At 55.9% G+C, this 27,837-nt stretch overlaps 1 protein-coding gene across 3 annotated transcripts; it reads left to right on the top strand.

The window, feature by feature from the left end:
- The first annotated feature begins 135 nt into the window (after nt 1–135).
- SS18L1 (SS18L1 subunit of BAF chromatin remodeling complex) lies at nt 136–27,837 on the top strand. 3 transcript variants are annotated; one of them, XM_087853455.1, is made up of 12 exons: nt 137–287; nt 731–746; nt 9,335–9,411; nt 10,130–10,214; nt 11,557–11,701; nt 12,270–12,467; nt 13,303–13,467; nt 13,828–13,932; nt 15,039–15,131; nt 22,074–22,193; nt 24,466–24,593; nt 25,062–27,837. In XM_087853455.1, exons 3-12 carry the CDS (start codon nt 9,335–9,337, stop codon nt 25,086–25,088), a joined length of 1,143 nt encoding a protein of 380 aa, XP_087709581.1. In that variant the 5' UTR covers nt 137–287; nt 731–746; the 3' UTR covers nt 25,089–27,837. The 3 variants fall into 3 exon arrangements, with proteins under 3 accessions (XP_045651221.1, XP_087709581.1, XP_045651229.1); XM_045795265.2 differs by lacking the exon at nt 731–746 and having other exon boundaries at nt 136–287; XM_045795273.2 differs by lacking the exons at nt 137–287; nt 731–746 and having other exon boundaries at nt 9,350–9,411; nt 10,130–11,476.

The following is a 27,837-nucleotide window of genomic DNA, read 5'->3' as shown; positions in this document are numbered from 1 at the left end:
GGCGGCGTGGGAGGCGGCGGCGCGGCGGGCCCGGGGGCGGCGCAGGGGGGCGGCGGGGCGGGCGGGCGAGCCCACGGCGCGGCTCCCCCCGCGCCCGCCGCCCCGCCCCCCAGTCCCCCCTCCCCCCCGCCGGCGACTGCGGAGAATGAGCGCCCGGGGCCGCCGAGCGCCGCCGGAGCACAAGCCCCGAGGATTCCGGGCTGATCCCGCGCGCGACCATGTCGGTGGCCTTCGCGTCCACCCGGCCGCGAGGCAAAGGGGAGGTCACGCAGCAAACCATCCAGAAGGTGGGCCGGGGCGGGCGCGCGGGGCCGGGGCGCGCGGGGCGGGCGCGGGGCGCGAACAAAGCCGGGGCGCAGCCGACGGCCGCGACCCCGCCGGGCCCCCCGCCGCCCGCGCCCGCTCTGCGGAGGGGGGCACCGGGCCGGGGGCCCGCCTGGCCGGCGGCGCGGGGCCCGACGGCGGAGGGCCCGGGCGCTCGCGGCGGCGGGGGGAGGACCCCGGCCCGCCCGCCGCCCGGCCGAGGAGCCCCGGCCCGCGAGTCCCCCGCGGGGGCGTGGGGGGGGGACGCCGAGTCGGCCGCCCCGGAGCCCTTCCGGAGCGCGCGGCGCCCCGGGGTCGACCTGCCGGCCGCGCTTCGCGGCCCTCGCGCGCGTGTCAAATTGTTTTTCAGCGTGACACCCCGGCCAGCCTCCTCACCTAACAGAAACTTTACCGATTCGCTTTACAGCCTTTCCGCGCGTCCTGTAAGTTTGGCCTTGTGGCCCTGCCGAGATAACGCTCACAGGGGTGCGGGGGCATCTTTCACTGAGTCTGACGCTTTCAAGTCGAGATGTTACGTTTTCTTCTGTTTCTCCTTAGAAGGCAAGTTCAGAAGGAAATCGGTATTAGCCATTCCCGTTTGAATTTTCACAACGTCTTTGGTAGCTGCCCTGATTTCTTCTTCACCCTCGGGATTCTTGGGTCGGCGATTCGCCCTGGTTCACACTAGCTTCCCCCCCAGGGGGGTCACCTTGATGACCTAGGGTCTCCCTTCCTTAATGGCCCACCAGGACCTTGTGGACCTTGTCCTCAGTCTCTTCTGTGCCTGGAGACTACGTTTGCTGCGTTGGTATCTGACAACGAATCTCACTAAGATGGAAACCGAAAAGAGAGGACCTAGAGGAGGGCAGAAATACAGAGAAGTACAACGTGTTTTCAGCGAACACTTAAGTGGTGCGCTGTGCACGCTGGGCACTGCTCAAGGGCTTTGCAGATCCTAACTCATTTAATTCTTTGTGGCAGTTACCATCATCTCTGTTTTACAGACAAGGAAGCTGAGAGGTAGCAAAGCCAGGTGCTTTGCCAGGAGACAAGTCCAGACAGTGGTCTTCTGGAGCCAGGACTGTTAATCCGGCAACGCTTGGCTAGGCAGAGGGTCAGGCGATCGGCTCAAAGGCACACTTTGGCAATCCAAGGGGGTCCCCTGGCACCCTGGCTTTTTGGAGCTCAAATGTGATGAGCACAGTGACTGTTCCTGAAGCTGCCTTTGGCCTAACAGTCATTTAGTTGTAAGTGTACTTTGCACTTCCCCCCCATGAACGCTCCCCAAAGTCTCCAAACAGAAGTGTGTGTGTCAGAGCGCTGCTCCCAGACAGCAGATCAGAAAGAGGGAAACCTGCCGACCATTGGAAATGGGTCTTCGGTTTAGGCGTTCATCCGACCTGACCTGATGGGGTTAGCGTCCCTGTACTTGCCTCGGTGTGTTGGCAGCGCACAGATGTAGCCAGGGCTCTTGTTGGCTGTCTGTGAGGGCTCGGAGGTGCGTGTCTTCCACTCACGCTTAGAGGGTGGAGAGAAGCCAGGGGTTCCTCGGGAGCTAGCTTGGTAGTGACAGAGAGCAGGAAGTGTACCACTTGTCCTTAGGGTATATTTGAGCAGGAGTTTGTCTGGCAAACTTCTGCTCAGCCTTCACGGTCCACTCAGGCGTCCTCTCCCTCATCCTCTCTTGGCCTAGTGTGGTGAGTGTGGCACGTGGACACCGCCTGGGCTCCTGAACTTGCGAGTCACTGACTTATCCCTTGTTGTGTGCCTCGCCTGGCACACTGCCTGGCACGGTGAGTGCTCAGTACATACTAGAGCGTCGGTGACGGTGGTTCTGTCAGAGAAGTGTCTGGGAAAGGCAGATATGTGCATTTTCTGTGGCTGCCCTAACATCATCAGAAACTTGGTGGTTTAAAACAGCAGAAATTTTATTTTCTAACATTCCGGAAGCCAGATGTCCAAAGCTTAGGTGTTGGCGGGGTTGGTGACTTTCTGGGGCTCTCAGGGAGGATCTGCTGTATATTTTTCTCTGAGCTCCTGGTGCTGCCGGCTGTAGATGCATCACCCCCATCTCCGCCTTGGTGTTCGCGTGGTGTTCCCCTCTGTGTCCGTTTCCCTCTTCTGTCAAGGATGCCAGTCATAGGGTTTAGGGCCCACTCTTCTTCCGTCTGATCTCGCCTTAACTTGACCATATCTGCAAAAATCATTATCTCCAGATACGGCAACATTCGCAGGTACTGGGGATTAAGACTGGAACGAAACGTCTTGAGGAGTGCAGTGTAACCCATAACAGAGGGAATGTGGGGCAGGGGTATTCCGGACAAGGAAAACCAAGATGCAAGGGTAAGAAGGGTCTAGAAGATCGAGGGAGTTGCGGGTGGTCCCACTCGTGGCCTGAGTAGAAGGGTATGGAAGATTGAAGGAGTCGAGGGTGGTCCCACCGGTGGTCTGCATGGAGCAGGTCACGGGACCAAACCTGGAAGGGCGGGGACAGCCAACCTGATCTGGAGAACCTGGGCTGTGTGCTGCCGTGGTTTCCCTTGTAGTGACCAAACACCGGCTCGGTGCAGTGGGAGATGTAGGCAGAACTGCACTTCTGTGAGAACCACAGGGAATGTGACTTTGCCGCGGCCCCTGAGGCGGAGATGGGCAGTGTGTCCCAGCAAGCTCCAGGGGTGCCCGTACCTGGCTAGGTGGCCTGCAGGCTGGGACCCACCCTGGCTGCTCTCCTGGTTGGAATCCTCGCTGGGTGCGGGAGGGTGGGGTTGCGGTCATCTCCATGGACTGTGTGGCTGGGCTTGGGCACATCGGAGGGGGCCCTGCACACCGGGACTTGGCTGGCATGCAGACCCCTCCTTGTTGCTTGGCACACGGTGGTTGCTTAATAAATGTAAGTTTTATTGTTTCTGCTTGTGTTGGTTTTCTTAATCGTTTTCTTGGCTAGGGGGTGGGCACAGTGTCTCGTCTCCCCGTACCTCCAGCTCGCTGTGCAGGGGGGAGACAGGCTCTCTGGGAGCTGGATGGAGCTGGTAGACATTTGGGCACCTGGACTGTTTGCCAGTGCGGTCTAGGAAGGTGAGGCCCACGGAGGGCAGGTGCTATGCCCGGGGTCTGAGTCCTGGGGTGGTCAGGACCAAACCCACCCTGCCCCACTGTCCTCCAGGGGCAGGGGGATCGGGGGCACAGAGGTGAGGGATGGCCATCTAGGTTGGGGGTGGTTGCCATTTGCTCTCTGTCTTAAAGAATGGGTGCTACTTTGGTAAAGAAAGTAAACTGGCCATTTTTAAAATGACCTGTCCCCCAGCTGCAAATGGCTTGTGGATGCCAAGCCCCACGTTGGCTAATCCACTGTCTTAGGCAGCTGTTACTGACAGCCTTCTCCCCACTGAGCAGAGCCGTGGTCAAGGGAAGCACCGAACCTGTCTTTCCATCCGCAGGGACGGGAGGGGGTGGTGTGGGTGGGAGCACAGCCCTGTGGAGTGGCCGGGAGCCGGGGCCTGGGGTGCTGTTGGTCAGCTTGTGTGAGGGGGCTGCCCCGTGAGGCCCTGAGGCAGCCCCTGTGGGGGAGGCGTGAGGAAGCACGTTCTCAAGAAGGGAACAGGCCTATGCTCCGTGCCTGTAAAGCATGGCAACGCGCCCTCCTGCCGTGCACGCCTACAGAGAAAGCGTTGCCCCTGCCTGCTCCCCGGGCCCCGCGGAGCCCCTCGGGCCTGGATGATGAGGAAGCATTGGAGTGAAGTGTAGCGGTCACCTCCGCCAGCATGCACTGGTTTCCCTCACAGTAGCTGTGGTTGCAGCTTTGAGACGGAGAGAGCGATAGCCGGGCTTTGCCACGTGACACTAATGGGTGGTCCACACCAGCATTCTTGTGGCTCTGGCCCTCTGCCCCTAACCTCTTCCCCGGCCAGTGGGTCAGGGCCTGAGCACCTGCCCTGCGTGCTCGGGAGTGGAGGGCAGTGGCCCTGGGATCCCCAGGCTGTGAGCAAGGAACTGGCATGCCCAGCCCCACAGATGCAGGAGTTGGGGGGGCCTGGCACTGATGTCCCCAAGTCCTGCAGGACCTGTGAAGAGGTCGGACCAGTCTTTCCCGCCTGATCTGCAGTGAGCACCCTGACTGCTCACCCTGCCACGTGAACAAGACAAGTCAAAAGGCTCCAGGGAGAGGTGCTAGAAGTTGGTGCAGAGGGGGCTCCTGTAACTCGGTCCCATTCCACTTGGCCAGCATGGTTCCTGTGCAGCACGCACAGCTTGGATGGGCGTTTCTGTTCCTTTTCAGCTAGAGGTTGCTGGGAGGCGGGGGAACAGTAGGGCCTTGGGTTGAGGGGGAGCACGGGACCCCATGGAGCTGCAGGGGGCAGGGGAGCTTCCTGGAATAAAATTCTTCAACTGATAGGTACCCAGGCTTAGCCTTTCTGTGCCTCGGTTTCTTTCGTCGGTTTAAATGTGGATGTTGTGAGCTCCTCACAGGCTGTGCTCTTGGCTAAGCGAGGTGGCCTGGCACAGGAAGGCGCTTGGCATCCTAACGGAGGGTCTTCAGCCTTTTGGGCAGACACTTGACCAGAATTGATCAGTGGCATTCTGAAAAGGATGTGAGGGGTCCGTCCCAAATGGCAAGTAACCGTGTCAAGTCCGGGGTCGTACAGAGAAGAACAGGTGGCTGCTGCTGCCTGGGCAAGACGCGTGCGAACGTCGTGCATTTGCAAGAACACACACCTCTTCCTTCCTCCTGGAGGCCAAGTGGTCTTGCTGCCTATGACTGGCACTTGGAAGTGCTTCCAGCCCTGAAGGCCGGAAGTGACTCCGGCGTGCTCTAGGGAAGACAAAAGTGTGTTTGCTGTTGCATTAATGTTAAGCATGTTTTACTGTGCCCTTAGAGGTTTTAGAAACTGGACACATGTGTCAAACAGAGCTAGGAGCACAAGGCAGGGGCCAGCTCCTCCTAAGGACACTTTGCATGTGGGGTTTGGGTTTTTTTGAAACCCACACACCTAATTCACGTATCCTGCAGTTGGGTCCTGTTGGCTTTCCTCAGTAGAGTCTGACACCACTTGCTGACCTCTTATGCATTCCCTGGTGGCTGCCCGTGTGCTAGGAGGGTAGAGGGGGAGCCCTGATCCATGAGCAATGTGGCTGCCCTGAGAACGGAGTGGGAAGAGGCAGCAGAAGTGCCACATGCTGGTTCAGCCACCTGGCGATGCTTAACCAGCTATCTGGTTGGCCAGGGTTCTTCCCTCTGACACTTCAGGCTGCTCCTAGGAACTTCCCTCGTGCGTTCATCCACCGCATGTTGTGGGAGGCAAGCATTGTGGCCCTGTTTGTAGCAGCAGAAGGTCTGAGGCCAAGTGAATCCCGCTTGGGATTCTTAGAAAACTTAGGAGCTTCGGGAACAATGAGGTAGGATCTTATATGCAATATAGAAGAATCTCCAGGATGTCAGAGCAGAAAGGGACCAACAGAGACCAGAGGGAAGAAACTGCTTCACCTGTATACACGGTGAAGGAGGCATATATCCAAAAAGGAGCAGAGGCTGGCTCACCCTGGTGGCTTTGGGTGGGAAGACCAGAGGCTCAGAGACGGGAAAAGACACTAAGACGAGGATCTCACCGCCACTCACCAGCCACAACTCGATGTTGACCTCTGGCCCCTCCAGATAGTATTGCCAACCTCTTGGGTCATCCCTCCTCAGAAAGTCTTGATCGGAATTGGTCCTGTCTCCTCAGGAAGTCCCCCCGTGGGATCGGTCATCTCTCCTCAGGAAGCCTCCCCTCAGGATCAGTTATTTCTCCTCAGGAAGTCTCACTCAGGATTGGCTATCTCCTGAGGAAGCCTTCCCTTGAGATTGGGTCATCCCTCCTCAGAAAGTCTCTCTCAGGATTGGTCATCTCTCTTCGGGAAGACCCCCCCCCACACACACACACACATACCTCAGGATAGATAATTTCTCTTCAGGAAGTATTGCTCAGGATTGGTCATGTCTCCTCAGGAAGTCTCCCCTAAGGACTTGTCATCTATCGTCAGGAAGCCTCCCCTCAGGATTGGTCATGGCTCCTCAGGAAGCCTACCTCAGGATTGGTCATTTGTCCTCAGGAAGCCTCCCCTCTGGACTGGTTCATCTCTCCTCAGAAAATCTTGTTCGGAATTGGTCCTGTCTCCTCAGGAAGTCTCCCCTCGGGATCGGTCCTCTCTCCTCAGAAAGTCTTGCTCAGGATCAGTCATGTCTCCACAGGAATCCTCCCCTCAGGATCAGTCATTTCTCCTCAGGAAGGCTTCCCCCCTAGGGATCAGTCATCTCTCCTCAGGAGGCTTCCCCTTGGGATCTGGTCATCCCTCCTCAGAAAGTCTTGCTTGGGATTGGTCATGTCTCCTCAGGAAGCCTCCCCTCAGGATCAGGCTATTGCTCCTCCACCATTTGTCAACTTCTGGCATATGTGGAGAAGCTCAATGCCATGGTTTCTCAGTCCATTCTTTGTTAGGATCTCTCTTTGTCCTCGATGTTTTTGGCAAGCTGGAGAATGTTCTAATCTGGAAATTCACATCCTTCAGTTCCAAGAAAGCACACTGAACAATTTTTGGATGATTTTTCTTCTTATGTTTTCTTTCTGGAAGTCCAGGAAGAATTGTTTTTTGTCACTTGGATTGTTTTTTTAATTTTATCATCTTTTCTGTTTTCTATTTTACTCTTTTTACTCTGCTTTCTAGGAGTTTTCCCCAATTTTACACTCCAACCCTCCTGTTGATTGTTTTTTGTTCTGGACAGTATAGAAATACCCCAGAGCTCTGTTTTGTTCTATTTCTGTTGTGTTTAATGGTGTCTTTTATTAATTGACACAATCTTTTTTGCTCTTTGGGGTTATTAATAATACTTGCGCGTTTCTTTCTTCTTGTTTTTGTAAGTTTGTTTCTGTCATGGCCTTCATCTCCCCCAGGTGAACCCTCTGTGGCCTCGGCTTGTCTAGATGGCAGACTTCCCAGGAGCACTCTTCTTGAGGGCCTGGCCCGCGGTGGGGACCACATGCTTGCGGTTGGTCTGTGGCGTTACTGGGGGTGCTCTCTGGCCTTCAGTACCCTGGCCCTTCCTCACACCTTCTTATCTGCCTCCTGCCAGCCTCTGGGTTCCCAGTGTGGCTGTCTCACAACTGGCGCCCTGGGGTCTGGTCTGCTTATTCACTTCTCACTTGTTTGCTGCCCTCCAGTTCTAGAACCCTGCTGCTGGCACTGCAGTCTCAGCCTGCTCTTCTGTTCACAGCCCTGTTTTGTCCCTTACTCACCGGGGTCGCCAGGGTTTAGAGGTCAGGGCATCCGGTCCACCATCTTTCACCCACCTTGGCCTGGCCTTTTTTCCTGAGTGTTTTTAACTTGATGGAGATAGTGCTCTGTCCCTTGCTTTTTCATCTTCTCATCCTTAAAGCAGAACATTATAGAACCTCGCGCTTATAAAAACCATAAGAATGTTTACGCTGGCTGGTTCTGCCGCAGTTTGTGTGACACTGTTGTTGACCATTTAACTCCCCCCGGTGTTCGAGTGTTAAGACTGATGCTGAAATGAGCATCCCGAGCATAAAACATTTCAGGTTTGTGGCGTGTGTCCTTGGGAGAGAATTCCTGCCCGGGAATTACTGTCAGGGGAGCCAAAGCCACGGGTGCTTTCAGAGGGAAAGGAAGGTCTTTCGTGAGTCTTAACGTGCAAATGGTCAGAGTGCCGTTTCCTGGTGTGTTCAGTCAGCCCTGAACCTGCCCACAGGTGGCCGCTGGGCCCACAGTGCCACCCTCCGGTTCTCCCAAATGGGCAGGCCCCTCAGTCACTGAACTGTGGGTACGCTCTCCACAGTGGGGGAGAGGACCGAGCTCTAACTTAGAGCAAGAGAGACCGACCTCTGGGTTGTAGAGGCCGGGGCGGGGGAGGAGGGGTCGTCGCTCGCAGGGCCTCAGGCTGCGCTAGGCCTCACAGCACGGTGGGGCCAGGCCCTCTGCGCCGTGGTCTCCCCTCTTGCGGACGGGTTTGGGCCGCAAGCTCTGTAGGAGCAGGGCTCTGAGGCCGGGGTGTAGTGAGGGGCTCACGGCGCCCAGGGAGGAAGGGTAGGCACCCCTCCGGCTGGCGGCCAGCAGCTCTCGCTCAGGGCCTGCAGCGCTGAGCCTGCCCGGAAGAACCTGCACCTCGGTGACCAGGCACAATTCGTTGAGGGCAAAGGCATAGATTTTTCCATTGGCACAAGTTTCCAAATGAAGACATCTTTGTGGAAAGCAGCGTTTGCCTTGGGCCCAGTGCCCCTCCTTACCGAGGGCAGAAGCTGGTACCTGCGCAGGTGGTGAAAGAGCCGAGTCTTTCGTCACAGCCGGGTGGACGATGGTTTACACTGCACCCACCTCGCCGTCCTGAATGCCCACCAGGCCCCGGGCCGGCAGGGTGGGCTGGCTGTGGCTGCCCGGTCTTACCCCCTCCCCTGCTCCCATGAGGCCTTCCTCCCTCTTGTGCTTCTTCCCGCACCTCCTCCTGGCTCTCCCCAGGCCATCCCAGGTGCTGCCCCCCAAGTGGCCGCCCTGAAGAGCTGCTCTTACAGGTCTTTGTGATGTTCTGCGGGGCTGTGAGCGGCCTCTCTCAGGAGGGACTGCTTGTGTGGCCATGACGTGGGGATCTCCAGACGGGAACTCCGTTCCATCATGCCTCATGTTGACTCTGGGCCCGCCCTCGCTGGGCAGGTGCACTGTGGTCAAGGGTCCTAGACAATGGGGAGTCCTGTGGCCTGTGGGTTTTCCTCTGCCGCGTGAGAGAACCTGGAACGTGCCCCCGGGTTTGTGGGGGGACGGACCCTGGCACGTGGAAGGCCATGCTTAGCACAAGGATGTGGGACGTGTTTGGTCCTGCTGGCCACGGTGATGTGGACGAGTTCCGGTTCTCTGTATGGAACACCACTCTGGGGATGGTTCCCATCGCGCACCTAATGGAGCGACTCCAGCGGGCGCCCCGTTGTAACCCTCCAGCCCGGCGCCGCAGCCACATCTGTGTCCGTGTTCACGTCTGCTTCCCCTTCAGATGCTGGATGAGAACCACCACCTGATACAGTGTATCCTGGACTACCAGAGCAAGGGCAAGACGGCTGAGTGCACCCAGTAAGTGGCTGTCGCGCTGTGGAGGTCACCCTCAGGCATGGCTCCCCAAAGAGGGGGAGGAAGTTTGGAGGAGCTGGAAGTGTGGGAGGAGAGGGGGCTGCCTGTGGACACACCTGGACGGTGAGCCCTTCCGGGTAGGACCTCACGTGACACCCGGGGCTGGACACAGAGTGGGTGCACGAGCCAGTGTCCAAGCCCCCCAGAGGTGTGACGCGTGTCAGCAGCTGCCACGTGCCTGGGGACTTTCCTGTGTTCAATTGAGCTTCCCCATGTCCCCCTGGCTTGTTTGGGGAGCCTCTTCACGGGTGCAGCGTTATCGAGTCCGCCTGGTCTGGTCAGGGTCAGATGGAGGAGGCCTTGTTCTCTGGCATCTGTTCTGTGTCTCCCTCAGTCTGTCTTGTGCCTCCTCGTGACTCCTGCCCCCCTCCCCCCCACTCGCATTCTCGGAACAGACCTGCTGACACCTCCCCCTTGGCCAGCGCCTTGGGGTCTTTCGGCATCTTATCATCAGACAGGATCCCATTCAGGACCCAGGCTGGACCCCGTGCCCTGCCCTGCCCTGCCCTGGACCACAGAGCACTCTTGCCTGCCCCGTCCCTGGGCGTTGTCGGGGGTCCGCTTCCCCCGGGGCTTGGCTGCAAGGCAAGGCTGCGCTGCGGACGCTGCGTCGGATTGGCCCGCCGGGCCCTCTGCCTCACCGCGTGCCCCTGACCTGCAGGTACCAGCAGATCCTGCACCGGAACCTGGTCTACCTGGCCACGATCGCGGACTCCAACCAGAACATGCAGTCCCTGCTCCCCGCCGTGAGTGCCCACAGATGGGGGGCGGCGGGCCCCACCCTTGCCCAGCGCAGTCCGGCACGGCCTCACGCTGCCGGCGCCGGGAGCGGACGGCTGAGTGCGTCACCTGGAATAACCAAGTGACAGACGGCAGTGTGGAAAGGGGGCGGGAGGCCGGTCAGACAGAGTTGTGACATGGGTGTCTTTAGCAAAGGGAGCTGACACCGAGGAGCCAGACAAGAAATGGTGGGAGGCGGGTCTCGGGAGAACAGGAAGTGGCACGGGGCTTCTCGCTCTTTGTCGTGAGCCCTCTGGAGCAGTCTGAGCGGTGGTGACCCAGGAACGTACGCTGCTCCGACTTAGCAGCAAAGCTATAAAAGCCCCCCGTGCAGGGAACACTTTAAGCGTCAGGATAAATGTTTTATTTTCGAACTTTTTAAAACCTATTTCCCCAAATCAAGTTGTTGCTTGAAGGCAAGGTCCAGCGGCGGCTGCCTCCTGCGTGGTGAACAGGGGGCGCAGCCTCAAGAGGGCCTGGCCCCTGTTGACCGTGATGGGCTGGGAGGTTCCAGGACAAACCTGTCACCGGGAATGGCTTATCTCTCGATGCCCCGTAGTCCCCTGGAAGGTGACATCATAAGTCCAGGAAGCGTTCTGCTGATAAAAACTTTAAACCAACTTGATTGGCCTGTGAAATTGCGATTCCTCACGCTGGAGATACCAGTGGGTCCTGCTGGGAACTTTATTTCCTTGGCCGGGTCTAGGCACCATGTGTGACCGAAGCTTCGGAGCTGCTGTTTGGTCTGGATCTGGGAGGTGAGGGTGCACAGGTCACTCAGTCCCGTCACCCTCTACATCCTGATCAGAGTTGGGCTTGTAGCAGGCAGGGCACACACAGAGGAGGAGCAACGGGAGTGCCAATGCTAAGGCACAGGGCAGTCTGTGCAAAGGCCCTAGGGCGTGGGGTGGTATGGATGAGGGACACACAGAATCTTGGCCAGCTGAGGCCAAGGGGGAGGGGCAGGGGTGTGGAGTAAGATGAGGTAGATGGGGTCTGGTGGGCGGGTGAGGTGGTTCCCTGTACGCCCGGTAAGAAGGCCCATCTTTGAATCTCCAGGTGTCGATAAGCTTATTATTCATGTGAGTTTTCAGTGTTCACACAAGAACGCTTGGTGTTTCCTCTCCGTGGCCTGAGATGTTTGGACCTAGTCCCTCACAGTCGTCTGATCAAGTGTGAGAACAACAGGAGGTTATAGGCATTTGCCAGGTGGCCATGAAACACAAAGGTAGATCTCAGGAGCCGCCAAATCCCTGGGGGGCTTCAGGTGGTTAACCCTCCTCCCTGTTACCTCCCTGTTGCCTGCAGCCGCCAACCCAGAACATGAGCCTGGGACCCGGAGCACTGTCCCAGAGTGGCTCCAGCCAGGGCCTGCATGCCCAGGGCAGTCTCAGCGATGCCATGGGCACGGGCCTGCCCCCGTCCTCCCTCATGCAGGGCCAGATCGGCAACGGTGAGTAGCCCTGAGCACTTCGGGGTTGGGGCTGGTTCCTGGCAGCAGCGTCACGCACTCAGGCTTCCAGGTGACTGGCTGTCTCAGCAGGGTACCCCATGCCCTGCAGAGCTAAGTGTGGGACCTCTCTCCTCCCTGAGGTCCTGGCTGCTGGGCGGCTGCTGTGCCTGGACGCCTGAGCGCGGGGGGTCATGTGCAAAGGGAAAAGCACTTCACACCCTCTACTCTGCTTTGACGCTGTCGAATTATGGCCACCTCAAATGGATGTGTGGGGTTCCACTGGATTTTTTAAACAAGAACAGAAAGGTTATCTGTGGAGCGAGAACTATCTATCGGTAGTCTCTGGGAGCCATCGTGGTGATAACGAACGGCCGCGTCCTCTCCTTGGCGTGCACGCTGGTTTCTTTATTCATCACTTAATCATTTACTTCATTGTGGCGCTGTTGACATGCGTTAGCCTCCCCCCGCATGATCACGTGAAGGGACGCGGGGTGTCTAGCAGCAAGGCCAGGCCTGCCATCAGAGGCCGTCTTCCGTGGGTTTCAGGCCCTCCCTGTGCTCCTGGCAGGTCCGAACCATGTGTCCATGCAGCAGACCGCACAGAGCACGCTGCCCACCACCTCCATGAGTATGTCAGGCAGCGGCCACGGCTCGGGGCCGGGCTACAGCCACTCGGGACCCGCCTCGCAGAGCGTGCCCCTGCAGGGCCAGGGCGCCATCGGCAACTACGTGTCCCGGGCCAACATCAACATGCAGTCCAACCCAGGTACCTCCCTGCTCGGCCCTGGGGCACCCCCCCCCCGGCCCCCGGGACTCCTTCCCAAGCCCAGCACGGGCCCTGGGGCCCTGCAGAAGGTGTGCAGGCTGTGCACAGGGTCCTGGGGCTTCCCAAGTGGCGGGGGACCCTGGGGTCTGGCTTTGTGGTGGGGCTTTCCGCTGTTCCCCGTGGCAGCTTCAGGCGACATCCCTGCCAGGGGGTAGAGTCAGGCTCACAGGGGATGGGGGCAGTGTAGGCAGGGTGCAGGGCTGCAGAAGCTGGGCCACGGGTCCTCGCAGGCTGGGCATGGGGCACTGAGCACTGAGCAGCAGCAGGCCCAGCTCAAGACGTCCCAGAGTGTCAGGCGCTGGAGTTCAAAGGCTTAATACGAAAAGGGAAAACAGGCAGTATCTGCTTCGTTTATTTTTACTATCAACTATATACTGAAAATGAGGATATTTTTGATATATTGAGTCAAATAAAACATTACTAAAATAGATTTCACCTGTTTGGTTCTATTTTTTGACATGGTTCTCATCCCATCCCGTTGGATAGTCCTGCTGTAGCGGGTTCTGAGCAGGGGCGGCACGACTGGACTGGCCAGGGGCAGAGGCCTCCAGCCAGGAGCCTTAGAGGCCCAAGTCTCAGGGGCGGGCACAGGCCTGGGTCCTCTGGGACCAGCCTTGGGGATTCAGGAGGACACGACTCGTGTTTTCCTGTGCTTGGAGGGGGCCCAGAGCCGAAGTCTCGGTCAGGGAGAAGGGTGGTTGGGGTCTGGGGTGAAGGGTGAGGGTGCCCGCCTTGGGAGCTTCTCGGGGTTATTCGGGTCTGTCGTGTCGCCCAGTGTCCATGATGCACCAGCAGGCAGCCTCGTCCCACTACAGCTCGGCACAGGGCGGGAGCCAGCACTACCAGGGCCAGCCGTCCATTGCCATGATGGGCCAGAGCGGCCAGGGCAGCAGCATGATGGGGCAGCGGCCCATGGCGCCCTACCGGCCCTCCCAACAAGGTAATGCTCGCGCCACATCTTTCTCCCCGCGAAGCTGGAGGGTGCAAGGCTTTGCACGTTCCTTAGTATGGAGCGAGGAGGTTGGGGGTCTGGAGCCGTGTGGGGCTTGCAGAACATAGAAGGTTGAAAGCCAGTGCTGCTCCTGGAGGCAGACCAGGCTTGAGCCGCTGCTGGGGGTCGGAGTCGGGCGCAGCATCCGAAGCAGCGGCTGGGGCAGTCGTGTTCGTAAGTACCAGGTCCGGGGTACCTGGGGTGGACGTGGGGGAGAATTCCCAGGTGGCCGGGGGGGCCCGTCGAGGGGGTTCTCCTGAGCAGAAGAATGTCCTGAGTTAACGTCGCACGTGCACTGTCCGCCCCCAGGGTCGTCCCAGCAGTACCTGGGCCAGGAGGAGTACTACGGCGGCGAGCAGTATGGCCACAGCCAGGCTGCCTCGGAGCCCATGAGCCAGCAGTACTACCCTGACGGTGAGGCCCACGCCCACGCTGTTGGGCAGCACGGGGGCTCACGGAGGCTCCTGACCGCTGCTCTCTGCACATTCCCATTCAGACCCAGAGCCCCCTCGTCTGAGTGTGTTTGGGGAGGACGGTGAGGGCTGGTCTGGCAGTGCGCCCAGAACAGTCTCTGCCGAGAGAAGCTTCCGGCTCAGGCCACAGCTACTCACATACTTGAGGCTCCTCGTCCCCCTTCCCAAAAGGCAGTAGGGGTTACGTCTGGATGAGTAGCTGTATTAAAGAGTTTGAGAAGAGGGACCCAAGTGTCACGGTGAGATGCCTTCAGGAAGGTGGCATCTGAGCCGGCTTTAGTTTCTGCTGCCCAGGTAGTCTCTGCAGGTGATTTCCATTCCGTGCTCACCTTTCAGTCATTTTCAAATAGTCTCGGGATTTGTGGACATGGCGTTTAAAGTGGTCCTAGAGGGGTGCCTGGGTAGCGCAGTCGTTAAGCGTCTGCCTTCGGCTCAGGGCGTGATCCCGGCGTTTCGGGATCGAGTCCCACATCGGGCTCCTCCGCTGGGAGCCTGCTTCTTCCTCTCCCACTCCCCCTGCTTGTGTTCCCTCTCTCGCTGGCTGTCTCTCTGTCACATAAATAAATAAAATCTTTAAAAAAATAAAATAAAGTGGTCCTAGAGGGTGGGTGGGATTTGGGGAGGAGGACGACACCGGACAGGGAGCACCTGTGTGGTGGGGCGGGTGGCTGAGGCCAGCACAGGGCACCCCACGGAACAGTGACAAAGGCCTCCTGAGGGTGCACGACACCCCCCAAGGGAGCCCCCCAGGAGCCGGCAGTGGGACAGCAGTGCCCCCGGAGCTTGTCACGTGTCGGGCACTGAATATACCCTCTCCTCTTCATAAACTGTGCCAGACGGACTCCTCACGCTCACCCCACAAGTAGGGTGGCGGTTTGCGTCTTGAAGACTCGGAGGCCGGGAAGCCGTAGGAAGCCCCTTCGTGGGCTCAGTTGGGGGAAAACGGATCCAGGTCCCGCTCTGGACGCTCCTGAGCTGATAGCGTTGCCCGTTCAGTTCACGGCTGTGTGGGCGTCTGCTGACTGCCTGTGGTCTCTTTGCCCGCAGGACACGGTGACTACGCCTACCAGCAGTCGTCCTACACGGAGCAGAGCTACGACCGGTCCTTTGAGGAGTCTACACAGCACTACTACGAAGGCGGTAAGGAGCTCCGGGGCTCGCTGCGCCCACGGCTCGGCGTCACACACACCCACAGTGGGGGTGCAGGGCTCTGGGAGGCCCGGCGTACAGAGAGGCTGCTAATGCAGGCCACACACGGCGTCCCCGTCCACGACGCGGGTGGCTGCAAGGGGCTGGACTGGCCGTGTTGGGGTCACAGGGGCCCAAACTCCACCATCTGGCTCGGCTGACTAGCTTGGGGCCTGTGAGCTGTGTTGAACGCCGTCCGGAGTTACAGACTCGGTCGGGGAGTTTCAGGCACCCCACGCCCCTCCTGAGCCGGCCGGGCAGTGCCTGTGCAGGGAGTGCCCCTTGGGTTCGGCTGGGCATTTCTTCAGACACGTGCTGGCCAGGTAAAGCCTGCAGCAGCCCCCACCTCCACTCCGGCGCTCCGCAGTGGTGCTGCCCTAGGGGCTGTCCGGCAGAGGTGGGGTGAGGCGGTGATGAAAGAAGCCGGCTTTATCAACAAAAACCCAGTGACTAGCACGCGCCCATTTCCCTGCTGCAAATGCTCCCGCCCGTGCCGACATCCAGCCTCCAACGTGAGGTCGGCACACACACAACTGGGAAGAAATCCGCACATTCGCTTCTCAGGCGGGGCCCCCAGAGAGTGAAGGTACTTCCCCCTGCCCTTGGGAGACCCCAAGAGAAGAGAAAACCATGAAGTCCCAGGACAGCGGGACACAGTGGGCTTAGCCCAGGCTTCCTGGTCCAGGCGTCCGAAGCGGGGACAGTGTCAGGGTTGGTAGCAGGGCCCCTGGGGAAGGAAACACAATAAACACGAAATGGGCAGCTTGTGAACCCCGGTGTTTTTGGTGGCTTTTTAAAATATAACAAAATTTACCACCTGAACCATTTCCGAGTGTGCAGTCGGGTGGCACGAAGCACATTCGCCTCGGTCTGCAGCCGTCCCCACCGTCCGTCTCCAGAACCTCCTCTTCCCAGGCTGATTTTCTGCCCCCGTCAGACACGGGCTCCCCGTTTCCTGCCCCTGGCGCCCAGCTCGCCACTCTCTGTCTCTGCACATGATGACCCTAGCTCCTTTCCGTATCTGTCACCCGACTGGCCTGTCTCGCGGAGCGTGACGTCCTCAGGTTCATGTGTGTGGTGGCAGGTGTCAGAGGCCCTTTCCCAGCCGGAATCTGTTGTGTGGATGAGTTTGCTCGTCCGTTCGAGTGTTGACGGACACTGTCGGGTCGCTTCTCTCTCTCGGCTGCTGTGAATACTGCTTCTGTGAACGTGGGTGTGCAAACCTCTCTTCACGTCCCTGCTTTTCCCTTTGCCTTTATACCCAGAAGTGGAATCATGGCTCTTACAGTGTTCTGTGTTTAATTATTTGAAGAACTGCCATATGGTTTTCTACGCAGTTTTGTGTTTTAGTTACAATGTTAGGGGATCACAGGACATGTGGAGACTACAGGATAATTGCCAAGAAGGCTGTGCAGGGGTCAGTTACCAGTGTTTCCCCGCAGTGGGTGCCATCGCTGACATGGCTCAGACCCAGCGTTCTTGTCCCGCGCAGTCTGGCTCCGAGACCCCGAGATGGCCTGTGCCTGGTGCAGTCACCCAGCCAGGCAGGTCTTCACTCCAACCTCCACGGCTGCCCGCGTTGGCCCCTCCTATTCCCAAAGCCGGTGCAGTGACCTGGCTATCACCCCTGGCTGGATTTGAAACCTGATGATGGATGTAGAACGAGAGAACCAAAACATCCCATCTCAAAATAAAATTATTTAAGAGTAACTCGATGTTCCTTATTTTTAGGAACTGGTTAAGTGTTGGCCATTCGTGGCGAACAGGTAGCGCTTTCCGGAACCCTTCTCTGTCACCACAACTGCCCCTGGTCTTGCGTTCTGTTAACAACCACAGTGAACTCGTCAGCGATCCCACCTGTGACCACCTTGGCCCTTCCCTCATCCACACAGTTGCCCCACATACTGTTTTTTTCCAGTCAGACCCAGGCTGCTTGTCATCTCCGCTCCCGCTGGGGGAGCGCGCTCGGCAGCCCAGCTCCGGCCCGGCGGCCCACGGCTGCAGGCACTGACCGCCACCTCGAGCTAGTAGCTGCTGGTGACGTGTAGCCGGGTTCACCAAGCAGGGGGCCCTACTTGGCTGAAAACCTGTGTGTTTAGGCCATTTTAAAACAATTCGATGTGTAAACGTAGCCTTTGGCGTGCTCGGGTGTCAGCCTGCCCGAGGAGGTGCCCTGCCCTGGGGCCTGTGGAGCTTCTCCCTGCAAGCACTCCTCTGTCAGCCCTGCCCTCCCTCTGCCTCCGGGGATGCCAGTGCTCGGGGCCGGGGAGGCTCTGCTTACCGCCAGTCAGCACTGCTTCCACCAAGGGAGGGTCCGAGGCAGAAACGATTCCCCCAGACAAGGTCGGGGTGTGCCGCTCAGCCTCTTAACTTCGATGTGCACATTTTCATACCTTCATTTTTGGGTTACGTGTTCTTACCTTCCGTAATTGATGGAAAGTTTGCTAAAAAGCTTAGTAACCTTTTCTAAGGCAAGGGTGGCAGATGGCATGGTTTCCTCCTGAATCTGGAAGCATTTTGTTCCGTCTTGTTAATTGGACCCCTACCTGGGACTCCGCGTACTTGTGCTACAAGGACAGCTCACCCCACAGTGGGCGGCCTTGCCCGCTCTTGTGTGAGAGGCGGATGGTGTGCTTTGAGAAGACGGATGTGCGTAGTGGCCTGTGGCCCCACGGAGATGGAGGGCGTCAAGTGGAAACAACGAGAAGGTGGATCGAAGCCGAAATAAAGATCTTTCCGGTAATTACATTGATCCCACAGCTGGATGTGGAGCCTTGTGGAGCATAGGTGTCTGGTGCTGGGGTTCTCACGGGAGGTGGCATCTCACAGGAGCCCTGTGTGGTCCCCCAGAACGAGAGGGCGCTGGCACACAGAGGGCCGCTGCTGAGAAGGGGCCAGGGTGCGTGGTAGGCCAAGCTGGGCAGGATAAGGGGATGAGGGGCCAGCTGAATCAGGCAGACACAGGTGCCATCAGGGGCCCTGCCGAGCACTCCATGGAAGCTTGGGCGTCCTGTTGCACTTGGTCGCTGTGAGGTTTGCAGCAGCAAAGACCAGACAGAGCCTGTGTCCACCATGACACGCCAACCGGGCACCATGTCTGTGAAAAGAAGCAGAGCTCCGGTGGGCTGCTGTGGCAGATTCTCCTGGCTTGTGCCGTGTGCTCAGGCCAGGTGCCGAGGACCAGGGTGTCAGGGATTCCACCTTCTGTGTAAGACCATACCTGTTTGCACGTGCACCCCCTAACAGACTCTGGAAAGATACCCAGGACACCAATAGGAGTGGCTGTGGTGGGGGGAAGGACGGGGCTGGGGACCTGGCAGGGCTGGAGACGGCCTTCTTCCCTGAACCCCTTGAAGGGGGGCTGCATTCACTTTGACATTTCTCAGTCACACGAACGCATCTGCCTGTGCAGAAGTTAAATTTAAAAATACTAAACTTACCGGCCGTTACTGAAAGTCAAAGTAGCCTGACCTTGCTGCCGTCCAGACCCGTCCACGCCATCGAGCCCCGTGGTCACAGCGCTGTCGTCTCAGGTGTCCCCTGGGCCTTGCCCCATGGAGACCGGTGCGCCACCTGTGGGTGGACATTCAGAACAGCAGGGACAGTGGCTCCTCCGGGATCGGCCAGCGGGTGTCCCTGGGGCACAGCTTATTTTGAGAAGTAGTTTCTATCGAGTGCGTCAGTGAGCTGATGGGTCGCTGGTTCCCGGTGGCTGTTTTGTGTCCACGTTCCTCAAGCGGCCCCCTTTCTACTGGGTTTGACTCCAGCGAAGGGAAGGTTTTCTGTGGTGCGTGGGAGCAGAGCTATGGTTCTCAGAGGCATCCCCACTAACATTTGTTGCACACCTACTGTGTGCCAGGCCGCAGCCAGCCAGGTGCATGTGAGTGAACTCCTTTATCGATTTCCACATAAAGAGTGAAAGGGGCTGTAAAGCTGAGAATACTCAGACTGACCGAACCCTGAAGCCTGGAGAACCCCGCCACGTCTCCGCCACACTTGTCGACTGAGATACGTGCCATGCACCAGGGTCCGCGCTGCCTGGAAGGAAGGGCTGGGAGGAAGGAGCCCTCAGAGCTCAGGGCCTCTCAGGGCGGGGAGCAACTGCGGAGATGCGGTGGGCCTGCAGGGTCAGCGCTAGAGTCCGAGCGCTCGCGCACTTGCGCTCCTTGTGGCTGCAGTTCAAGTCCCCGTGGAGGGCGCAAGCCTTCACAGCTCACAGCAAGGCTGCTACTTAGAAACTATGTCTCCAGGATCTGGTTGGGGTTTTTTTTGTTTTGTTTTCTTTTTTGTTATTGTCGTTTTATTTTATTTATTTGATAGAGAAAGAGAAAGCATGAGCAGGGAGAGCAGCAGGCAGAGGCAGAGGGAGAAGCAGACTCCCCGCTGAACAGGGAGCCCAACACGGGACTCGATCCGCTGAACATGACCTCAGCGGAAGGCAGACGCTTAACCAACTGAGCCACCCAGGCACCCCTGGGACATGTTTTGATTTAAAAGAAAAAAATAGCCGACTATAATAGTCCCCTCCTGCATCCACAGTCTCACTTCCTGCGGTCTCCGTGACGGGGTCCCCCTGACGCACGGCCAGAAGGTCAGGTGCACTCTTCCGCTGCGTCTCCGCCCGCGTCGCTCACATCACTCCATCCCATCGTCACAGGAGAGTGAGCACAGGACAAGAAAGTGTTTTCAGAGCCAGAGGCCACATTCACACCACTCTGATCGCCTCACATCGGGACAGCTGTCTCGTGTCATCGGTTACGGACACTCCCTCGCTGTGCCCGGTGCATCACTGACACCTGACCGCGGGTGCGGCGTGTGGAGGGGAGCACGCGGTGTGTGCAGACTGTGGCTCTGCCCCGGCTGCGGGCAGCCACGGGGTCTGCGATGGATCCGCACAGATAAGGGGGCTGCTGTGTCGTTTCTGGGTTGGCTGTTAGTCCGCTGTGAGGTGTTGCAGGCGAGTGAAGGCCCCTGGTCCCCTCCACGCCCCTCCTGCGGGAGAACTGGGTCTTTCACAGATTTGGGACCGAACTTCCTACAAATTAAAGGCAGTGTACTTGGCACGGTTGAAGAACCAAGCCCTATTCAAAAGAAAATGAAACTAGACTTAAATTGGTCTTTTCGTAAAGGTGTTTTGAAAACCGTGAGTGGAAGTTAATACCCACACTGCATCTAAAAGGACAGCTCTTGAGACCTGCGTCAGGAAGACTTTGTAGGAAGACTTGAGAATGGTCGTTAGTACTGCCCTAACTCTCAGTAATTACGTGGCGATGCCCTCACTGCTCTCCTCAACCATGTTTCTTACTGTAAGCTTTCTTCCAAAATGAGCCTTTGGGCATGGATGCTGGCTGGCTCGATTTTTGAAAATAAGAATTAAAGCATTTTGGGGACACCTGACCAGCTCAGTCAGTGGAACGTGTGGCTCTTGATCTCGGAGCCACAACTTCAAGCCCCATGTTGGGTGTAGAAATTACTTAAACTTTTAAAATATATAGGGGTGGATACCTGCCTTTAAAAAAAAAATCCTTTGTGGCACTGGTTTCCTAATGTCGAAGGAAAAACCCGGGACAGGCCTGAGCTGGAACCGCGTACCCTGGCTTACATGTTTGCCACCAGAATGAGGGTGTCCTGAAACTTCGGAGTCTGAGCTGTGTGAACACATGAACTTAGAGTAAGTGGTCTCCAAGGAGCGTCCTGGTAGCTACTGCTTACCTCAGCGTGTCCGTCAGCCACGGAACTGGCCCCTTCTGGACGTGCTGGGACCATCCCGGGCTGCTGGATCGTGGGTTTGAGTGCTGGCTCCTGCGCGGACGGGCGGTGCGCCTCAGTCCCCCATCTGGACAATGGGCGCGCAGTAGTGCTCATCTCGTGGTGGTAAGGGAGGTACACAGGGTACTTGTCACCTGCTTGGGCCGCACGGTAGCCTGCTGTCATGTTCCAGACACTGCAGCTAACGTTTTCCTTACTCATGAGATGGTATTTCTTACCACTTGACCTACTGGCCTGTGGATGGAATAAATCCATAGGAGTAAACACCAAGAGGGGTGCGCGTATAGAACACACGGGGGGTCACTGGTCTGTCCTGTTTCCCAGTCCAGGACTCTGAGGGTGTCTCCGTTCCCTCTACCACACTGCACTCTGCCTGTTAGCTCCGTTTTCAGTGATGTGTTGTTAGCTGTCTACTGTGTTCTTTTCACAAGCAAAACCATAGTTGATCAGAGGCTGAAACGTGCTTCCTTCGAAGTCGCTGCTTCGGGCCTGCTTCACGCTGAACTGGTGTGTAGGACTGTGGGGCGAGGTGAGGCAGACGGGTGCTGAGCGCAGCAAAAATCACTCTGGAGACCAGAGGTCCGAGATCCAGGAGTCAGCAGGGTTGGTCCTTCCAGGGGCTCAGACGGACAGTCTGCCCCAGAGCCCCCTCCCAGCTTCCGGCAGCTCCAGCGGTCCTGGTGTCCTTGGCTCGTAGGCACGTGACTTCACTCTCGGCGTCAGTTGTCATGTGGCCTTCTCCCCGTGTCTGTGTCCAAATGTCCCTCTTCTTATCAGGACACCAGTCATTGGATTAGGGCTCATTCTAGTCCAGTACAATGTGCTCTTAACTATTTGCATCTGCAAAGACCCTGTTCCAGATGAGACCACGTGCACAGGGTACATGGGGTGTGGACTTCAACATACCTTTTTGGGGGACACAGTTCTACCCAAAACACTTGTATTAGCCTTAAATTGTATTAACTTTCATTTTGACTATATATTCATATTCGAAGTGTTGCAGAAAAGAGAAGATACTGAGCAACTGAGTTGGTCCCGGGGTTTCCCAAGGGGTCCACGTTGTGAGTGGTGGGAGGAGCCGCCTCCGTCTCCAGAAACACACCGTGTGTCTCCTTCCCTCCACAGGAAACTCTCAGTACAGCCAGCAGCAGACGGGGTACCAGCAGGGTGCAGCCCAGCAGCAGGCGGGGTACCAGCAGCAGTACCCCAACCAGCAGAGCTACCCCGGGCAGCAGCAAGGCTACGGTAAGGGGGAGGCGCCTTCCCGCACAGGCCCCACACATGGCCACGCCGCCGTTCACTCAGTGGACGCTTAGTACACTTACTTTGGAAGAGTTTTAGATTGCCAGCCAAGCTGTGTGGATGGCACAGAGCTCCCCTGCTGTTCGCCTCGTCCAACCACAGTGCAATCGTCACAACTCAGAAACTAACACCGGTACAGTGCTGTGGACTGAACTCACAGTTTATTCAGATCTCACTCGTGTTCCCTGAGAGTCCTTTTCAGTCCCAGGCCCCACCTGGGATTCCCGCATGACATTTAGTGTCATGTCTCCTTAGGCTCCTCTGGGCTGGGACCGCATCTGGGAAATCCGTGTCCTCTGGACCTTGGCGGTCGTGAGCAAGACTGTGCAGGTGCTTTGTAGGACATCCTCAGGTCGGGCTTGTCAGAGGTTTTTCTCAGGATGAGACTGGGCTGTAGGCTTTGGAAAGACCACATGAGGGGCATGTTCTCATCCCACATCAACATCCCGACTTGCCCCTGATGTTGACCCTGGTCACTGGTCCCCCCACCATCAAGTTGTCCCTTCTTTCTCTCCCTTTCCTAATCTTTGGAAGCAAGCCACTGAGTCCAGCCCACACTCAAGTGGAAATTGTCTACATAGACAATTTGGAATTTTTCTCTAAGGCAGAGTAATTAATTAATGATTAGTTATTAATCATTTATTAATATATACTTATGGATATTAATTTTACACATTGGGTTCTATTCCAGATTTCTCTGTTTGGTTCAGCTTGTCCAGCTTTGCCTCCTGGGAGCTGGAGCTCTTCCAGTCCCTTTGCCATGCTCCCATCCTTTCATTTTTGAGCATCTTCTTATTCTCTGGGACCACGATACTCTCTGTGCTCTATAGCCCTAGAAGCAGCATGTCTCGCAGGAGCTCTGGGTCCTCTGACGGGAGAACAGCGTTAGGGACCAAGAGCCGGGTGCAGGTGGGCGTTTTCTGAGCCACTCCCACACGGTCACCTGAGATGGTCCACATATGCGTTAGTCCGGCAGCAGCTTCCAGAAGCGCTCTCCGGCTTTTGTTCACCCCATGAGGATTCCCTACAGTGCCAAGGGGCCAACAGGCCTTCACAGACGGCCATGGAGCCCACCAACAAGCATTGTTCTCCAGGCCCGTTGGACAGAGAAGTGGACAGAGGGGGCTTTTCGAGATACAGCAGCAACAAGGGGAGAGCCCCGTCCACTGCAGATGAGCGGAGTGTGGGCTCAGTCTCCCTGAGGGCCGTCCTGCCAGGATAGCAGCCGCACACCTGCCCGGTCCTCTGTGGGCCTCGTCCCCCCGGGCAGGTCCACCCAAAACAGTGCAGCCCCTGCCTCTGGCCTGCAGGTCGTGTCTGCCAAGAGCCCCGACCACACGAGGTTCTTCCCGAGTCCTAACCCGCTCCCAAAATGCATGTGGGCTGTGCTCTCCAGAACCCAAGGTGCCGGGTTTGCGCTTCCAGATGCTGCCTAGTGTTGCCACCACGCGATGGCCTGGCAAACGGTTAGCATTCGGAGTACACGGTAGAAGCCGTCCTTGAGACTTGAATGAGTGATTAGTCTGTCAAAAGAGTTCCGGGAGTGTTCGTACAATAGCTATGTGTCTATACCCGAAACATCTTAGTTTAATGTAAACATAAGCCTCCATTTGCTCGCCCAGGCAGAGCTGGCCCCGTTCCTTCCATCAGCCGTGCGGCCCTCTGCGGGAGCTCGTCCAAGGTGGCGGCTCCACCTTCGCACCTCGGGACCACCGGGGGGGGGGGGGGCTTTTGAAAAGTAAAAGGGGCAGGCTGGGCCCCCACATGAGGTGTCTTACTGCACTCATGGGGGATGGTGGTACATGGGAGGAAGGAGAGCCATAGTTTAAGATTCTTATTCGACCCGTTGCAACCACGACTCATTAAATAGCATTTTTTGAAAATTATTTGGCCTTTATCAGTTCTTTCTAAAGGCTTCACTTTAGTTTCCACGGGAGCACCCACCGCCTCCCTCTAGCATGCGAGCCGCAGCTGCTGTGACACTTGACCTGCGGGTTTGCAGCAACCCCGTGGCGGACACGGAAGCCGGCGCAGGTTGCTGGACAGCAGCCCGCAAGCCTGGGCCGCACAGGACCCGCAGGCAGCCTTGCTCACGCGCTCGCTGCTCTCGTGCTGCGGCTTGCAGACTGAGGAGGAACGGGGTGGTGCTTCAGACACTCGCGGTGGGCTGGGGAGCGCGGCGGGTTGTGCTCACGGTGCCCGCGTGTGTCCCTAGGGCCTGCCCAGGGAGCCGCCTCGCAGTACTCCGGCTACCAGCAAGGACAAGGGCAGCAGTATGGAAGCTACAGAGCGTCCCAGACGGGCCCGTCCGCCCAGCAGCAGCGGCCGTACGGCTATGAGCAGGCAAGACCCATCGTGTCTGTGGAGACACGACGAGGCTTTCTCTCGTGGTCACTCGGAATGATGTGTGAACGAATTGGCTGCCAGCCTCCCTTCCAGAATGTTAATTCTCTGAGCCTGTGAGGCTTTTAGAAATTAGCTCTGCACATACTCTCACCTGGGTCAGACCTGGCTGGCCAAGTGGCTCTGACCTCAGGGTCCCAGCCCAAGTTTGCGTCCAGCCCTGCTGCCGACCCCTTGGAGGACCTTACTGGGGGAGCTGGGAAGGGGCCTCCCTGACCTTCTGATCTCAGTCATTAGCCACAGGCGTGGACGGATGGCCTTCAGAATGCCAGGGACCGCCTGCATCATAGTTCCAGGCAGAGGGCTATTTGCTTGCTTGCTCCTCATACTCCTGGGTTTGGGGGCAGGGTCTGTCTGATACTTTTACTCGTGACTGGGGAAGTATAACCTGTGTTTGGTCTCCTGCAGGGCCAGTATGGGAATTACCAGCAGTAAGGGACAAGCGCTCTTCTTAGAGCCTCGCAGTGGCATATCCCTCCAGGGATGGTCGGGCTGATGGCAGTTCTGATGAACCGTGACCTCTTGGTTGCCCTTCCACCCCACACAGCGTCTGCATGTGAAGCGTGCACATTTCATGCTGGGTACAGTGCCAAGCACGCACCGCTGGCGAGAGACGGCGCTTCGATGGTGTGACATGTTTGGTGCTGTGCATAGTATTGTGTGTCCATATGGTGGGAGCTTGTCTCTTTTTTGTCCCCCTCCTCGATGTTTCTAGCTAGCTTTAGGGGTCCTCTTGTCATCAGAGTACTCTGTGCCCAGGAATGGGACACAGCCACAAGATGCCATAGTCCATGTGTTCACAGAAATGGGCCTCAGGTCTGACTCTTCTCACGCACTTGTCACAATGTGGGTTGTAAACTTGTCTTTCACTGGCTACACCACAGCTGGACACATGCCACAGCCCCTGGATGGCAGCCTCTTCCTGTGCCTCGATGGGAGGGAGGGCATCTTCTATGTTGTGGGTCGGTTTCTGTTACACAGTGCTTCATTCGGAGAGGCTGTCTTTCCCAGAGCTCACACATCGCCTGTGTCTCTCGCCAGTTGTGTTTATCCACAATGTCCTCTGTCTTTGTACTAAAAAGTAAAGAGGGATCAACGAGTATATTCTAAATAAACGTACAATTAGCCTAACCCAGGGAAGGAAAGAGGGGGCAGTTCTCTGAAGTGAGTGGTGTTGGCCCTTGTTTATCTGACGGCCATTTCTGGGATTTGGATGTTTGATATGCCCAGTTCTACATTGGTAACTTAAAATATTTATACCAGAGTTTCCAAACAGTTGGCAAGTTGTTTGTTTTATATTATTTCTTCCAGGACCTACTTGTTCAGATCTCCAAGCAAGCGTTCCTTTTCTTTTAGAGATATCTGAAATTCAGATCTTATTTTTAAAAAGAACCCCACAAATTTTACTGTGTTCTTCCTAACAAAAAGGAAAGGTTTTATATGGGGAAATTTGAGTAAATTTTACATTCCTAGGACATTAAATCCCATTTAAATTCTACACAAACATTAAAGATAGCTCACTTGGGAAAGTGTAGTCAAAGGAAAAACCGTGTATTTCACAAATTAGAAAATACAGACATTCTGTCAACTTTTACCTGAACAGTAATACCCACATGAATACTTTTAAAACATCCTTGGATAAATGCTGACGTACTTCTAACAACTAAGAAAATTTTTTAAATATCCAATTCTTGATATATCAGGTCTACTGAAGATGATTTTTTAAATTGTTAAGTTTCAGAAATGGTTTAAAAGTCTAAGTAGTTCTTTATCCAGAGTTGTTGAATGGTTTACAGTTTACGAGGTGTTTTATGTTGTTTTTGTTTTGTTTTGTTTTGTTTTGTTTTGTTGCTTGAATGAATCCTGACAGTCCACACTGGGAAATATGGGGGCAATTATTGTTCCCATTTTACAGATGAAGAACCGAGCTGCAGATTAAAGATTGCCCCAGACAAGTACCAGTCCTATTCTAGGATATTTTCCCCTCTTCTGTGGGGACAGAATCACACATACGCTGGGATGGGAGTGTTTATCTTAGAGGCATATGGGTTTTAAAAACTCTTGACACTGGTAAGGGCTTAAAAATACATATCTATATTAAATTAATGAAATGAGAGTTCTTAATTGCTATATGACACAGACATTAGCAATTTCATTTAGGGAGGTGTCTCCCTTGCTTTTGTTCTGTTCTTTCTTGGTAGTTTTCATAGAACTAATTTGCAAATCTCAATCGGGGACTAAAATTCCCCATTGAAAATGTTAAACATTTTAAATAACTGTGAAAGTAGTTTTATTTTTATTCCTTGCCAATCTGCGAATATGCCTTTTATGTGTGTGTGTGGTTTTTTTAAGTGCTGTATTAATACTTTTTGAAAGAAAAGGACACTTGAACTTATCCCAAAACTTCAATCTGAAATGTCTTACATTAAGAATTTCTTGAATGTTGTGTATATATTTTAAAAAGCACTTTGTGAAATAGTTTGTACATTTATTTCCTAATTTATACATGATTTTTGGTATTAATATATTTAATGATTAATAACAGAATGTTTATTTAATGTGTTGTCCATTTTTATGTAATATTGTGGGGGGAAAGTGATGCCAGCAATTCTTTTTCATTAAATGTATTATATCTTCTCTTCTGTAATATGTTTGCAAAAGCTTAGGCTAAAGTGAGTTGTTCGTGAAGTGTGGTCGATGGTGCTTTGTTTTTTATGACTGCTTCCACAGAAGGTCAGCGGACATGCAAAGAAGACCTGGACGTTGGCGCTCGTTCTTCCTGCAGTGTCCCTGACCCCCAGCAGGTCGTGGATTTGAGACATGCCCACGGTGTCCAGAAGTGCTGATAAACTCACAGCGGCTGCAAAGCCTTGCCCCGGTGCATGGCGGACTGGGACTCGGGCTGCTGGAAGGCCCCCAGCGCTCGTGGCCCCTGGTTCTGCCTGTGTTTGTGCGAGCAGGTGCTCCGAGGGTGGCACTGTTGCTGCCGTTCCCCTTTAGATTTGTGGAGCTCTTCCTTCATTTCTATTAATTGAACAGGTCAGATTCGTCTTATTTGTGAGCACAGTACATTTTCTGGAAAACATCCTATCAGTTCATTTTTTCCAGTCAGAGTTTGACGCCCATAAATTGCTTATGATTTGGTGTAATGTATGAATAAACCGGTTCTTCAAAACCACCCTAA

The sequence above is a fragment of the Ursus americanus genome, chromosome 22 (genome assembly GCF_024610735.1).
Source record: "Ursus americanus isolate L20-20 chromosome 22, mUrsAme1.1.p, whole genome shotgun sequence".
NCBI classification, from domain to species: domain Eukaryota; kingdom Metazoa; phylum Chordata; class Mammalia; order Carnivora; family Ursidae; genus Ursus; species Ursus americanus.
Note: the sequence above shows the minus strand (reverse complement) of the source record. Positions and strands in the feature narration are given on the sequence as shown.

Excerpts from the sequence above, each read along its gene's own strand:
- SS18L1 (XM_045795265.2), top strand. The coding sequence starts at position 219 with ATGTCGGTGGCCTTCGCGTCCACCCGGCCGCGAGGCAAAGGGGAGGTC. Across the intron at positions 22,194-24,465 it reads CGGGCAGCAGCAAGGCTACG|GGCCTGCCCAGGGAGCCGCC; the intron begins GTAAGGGGGAGG and ends GTGTGTCCCTAG. Across the intron at positions 24,594-25,061 it reads GGCCGTACGGCTATGAGCAG|GGCCAGTATGGGAATTACCA; the intron begins GCAAGACCCATC and ends GGTCTCCTGCAG.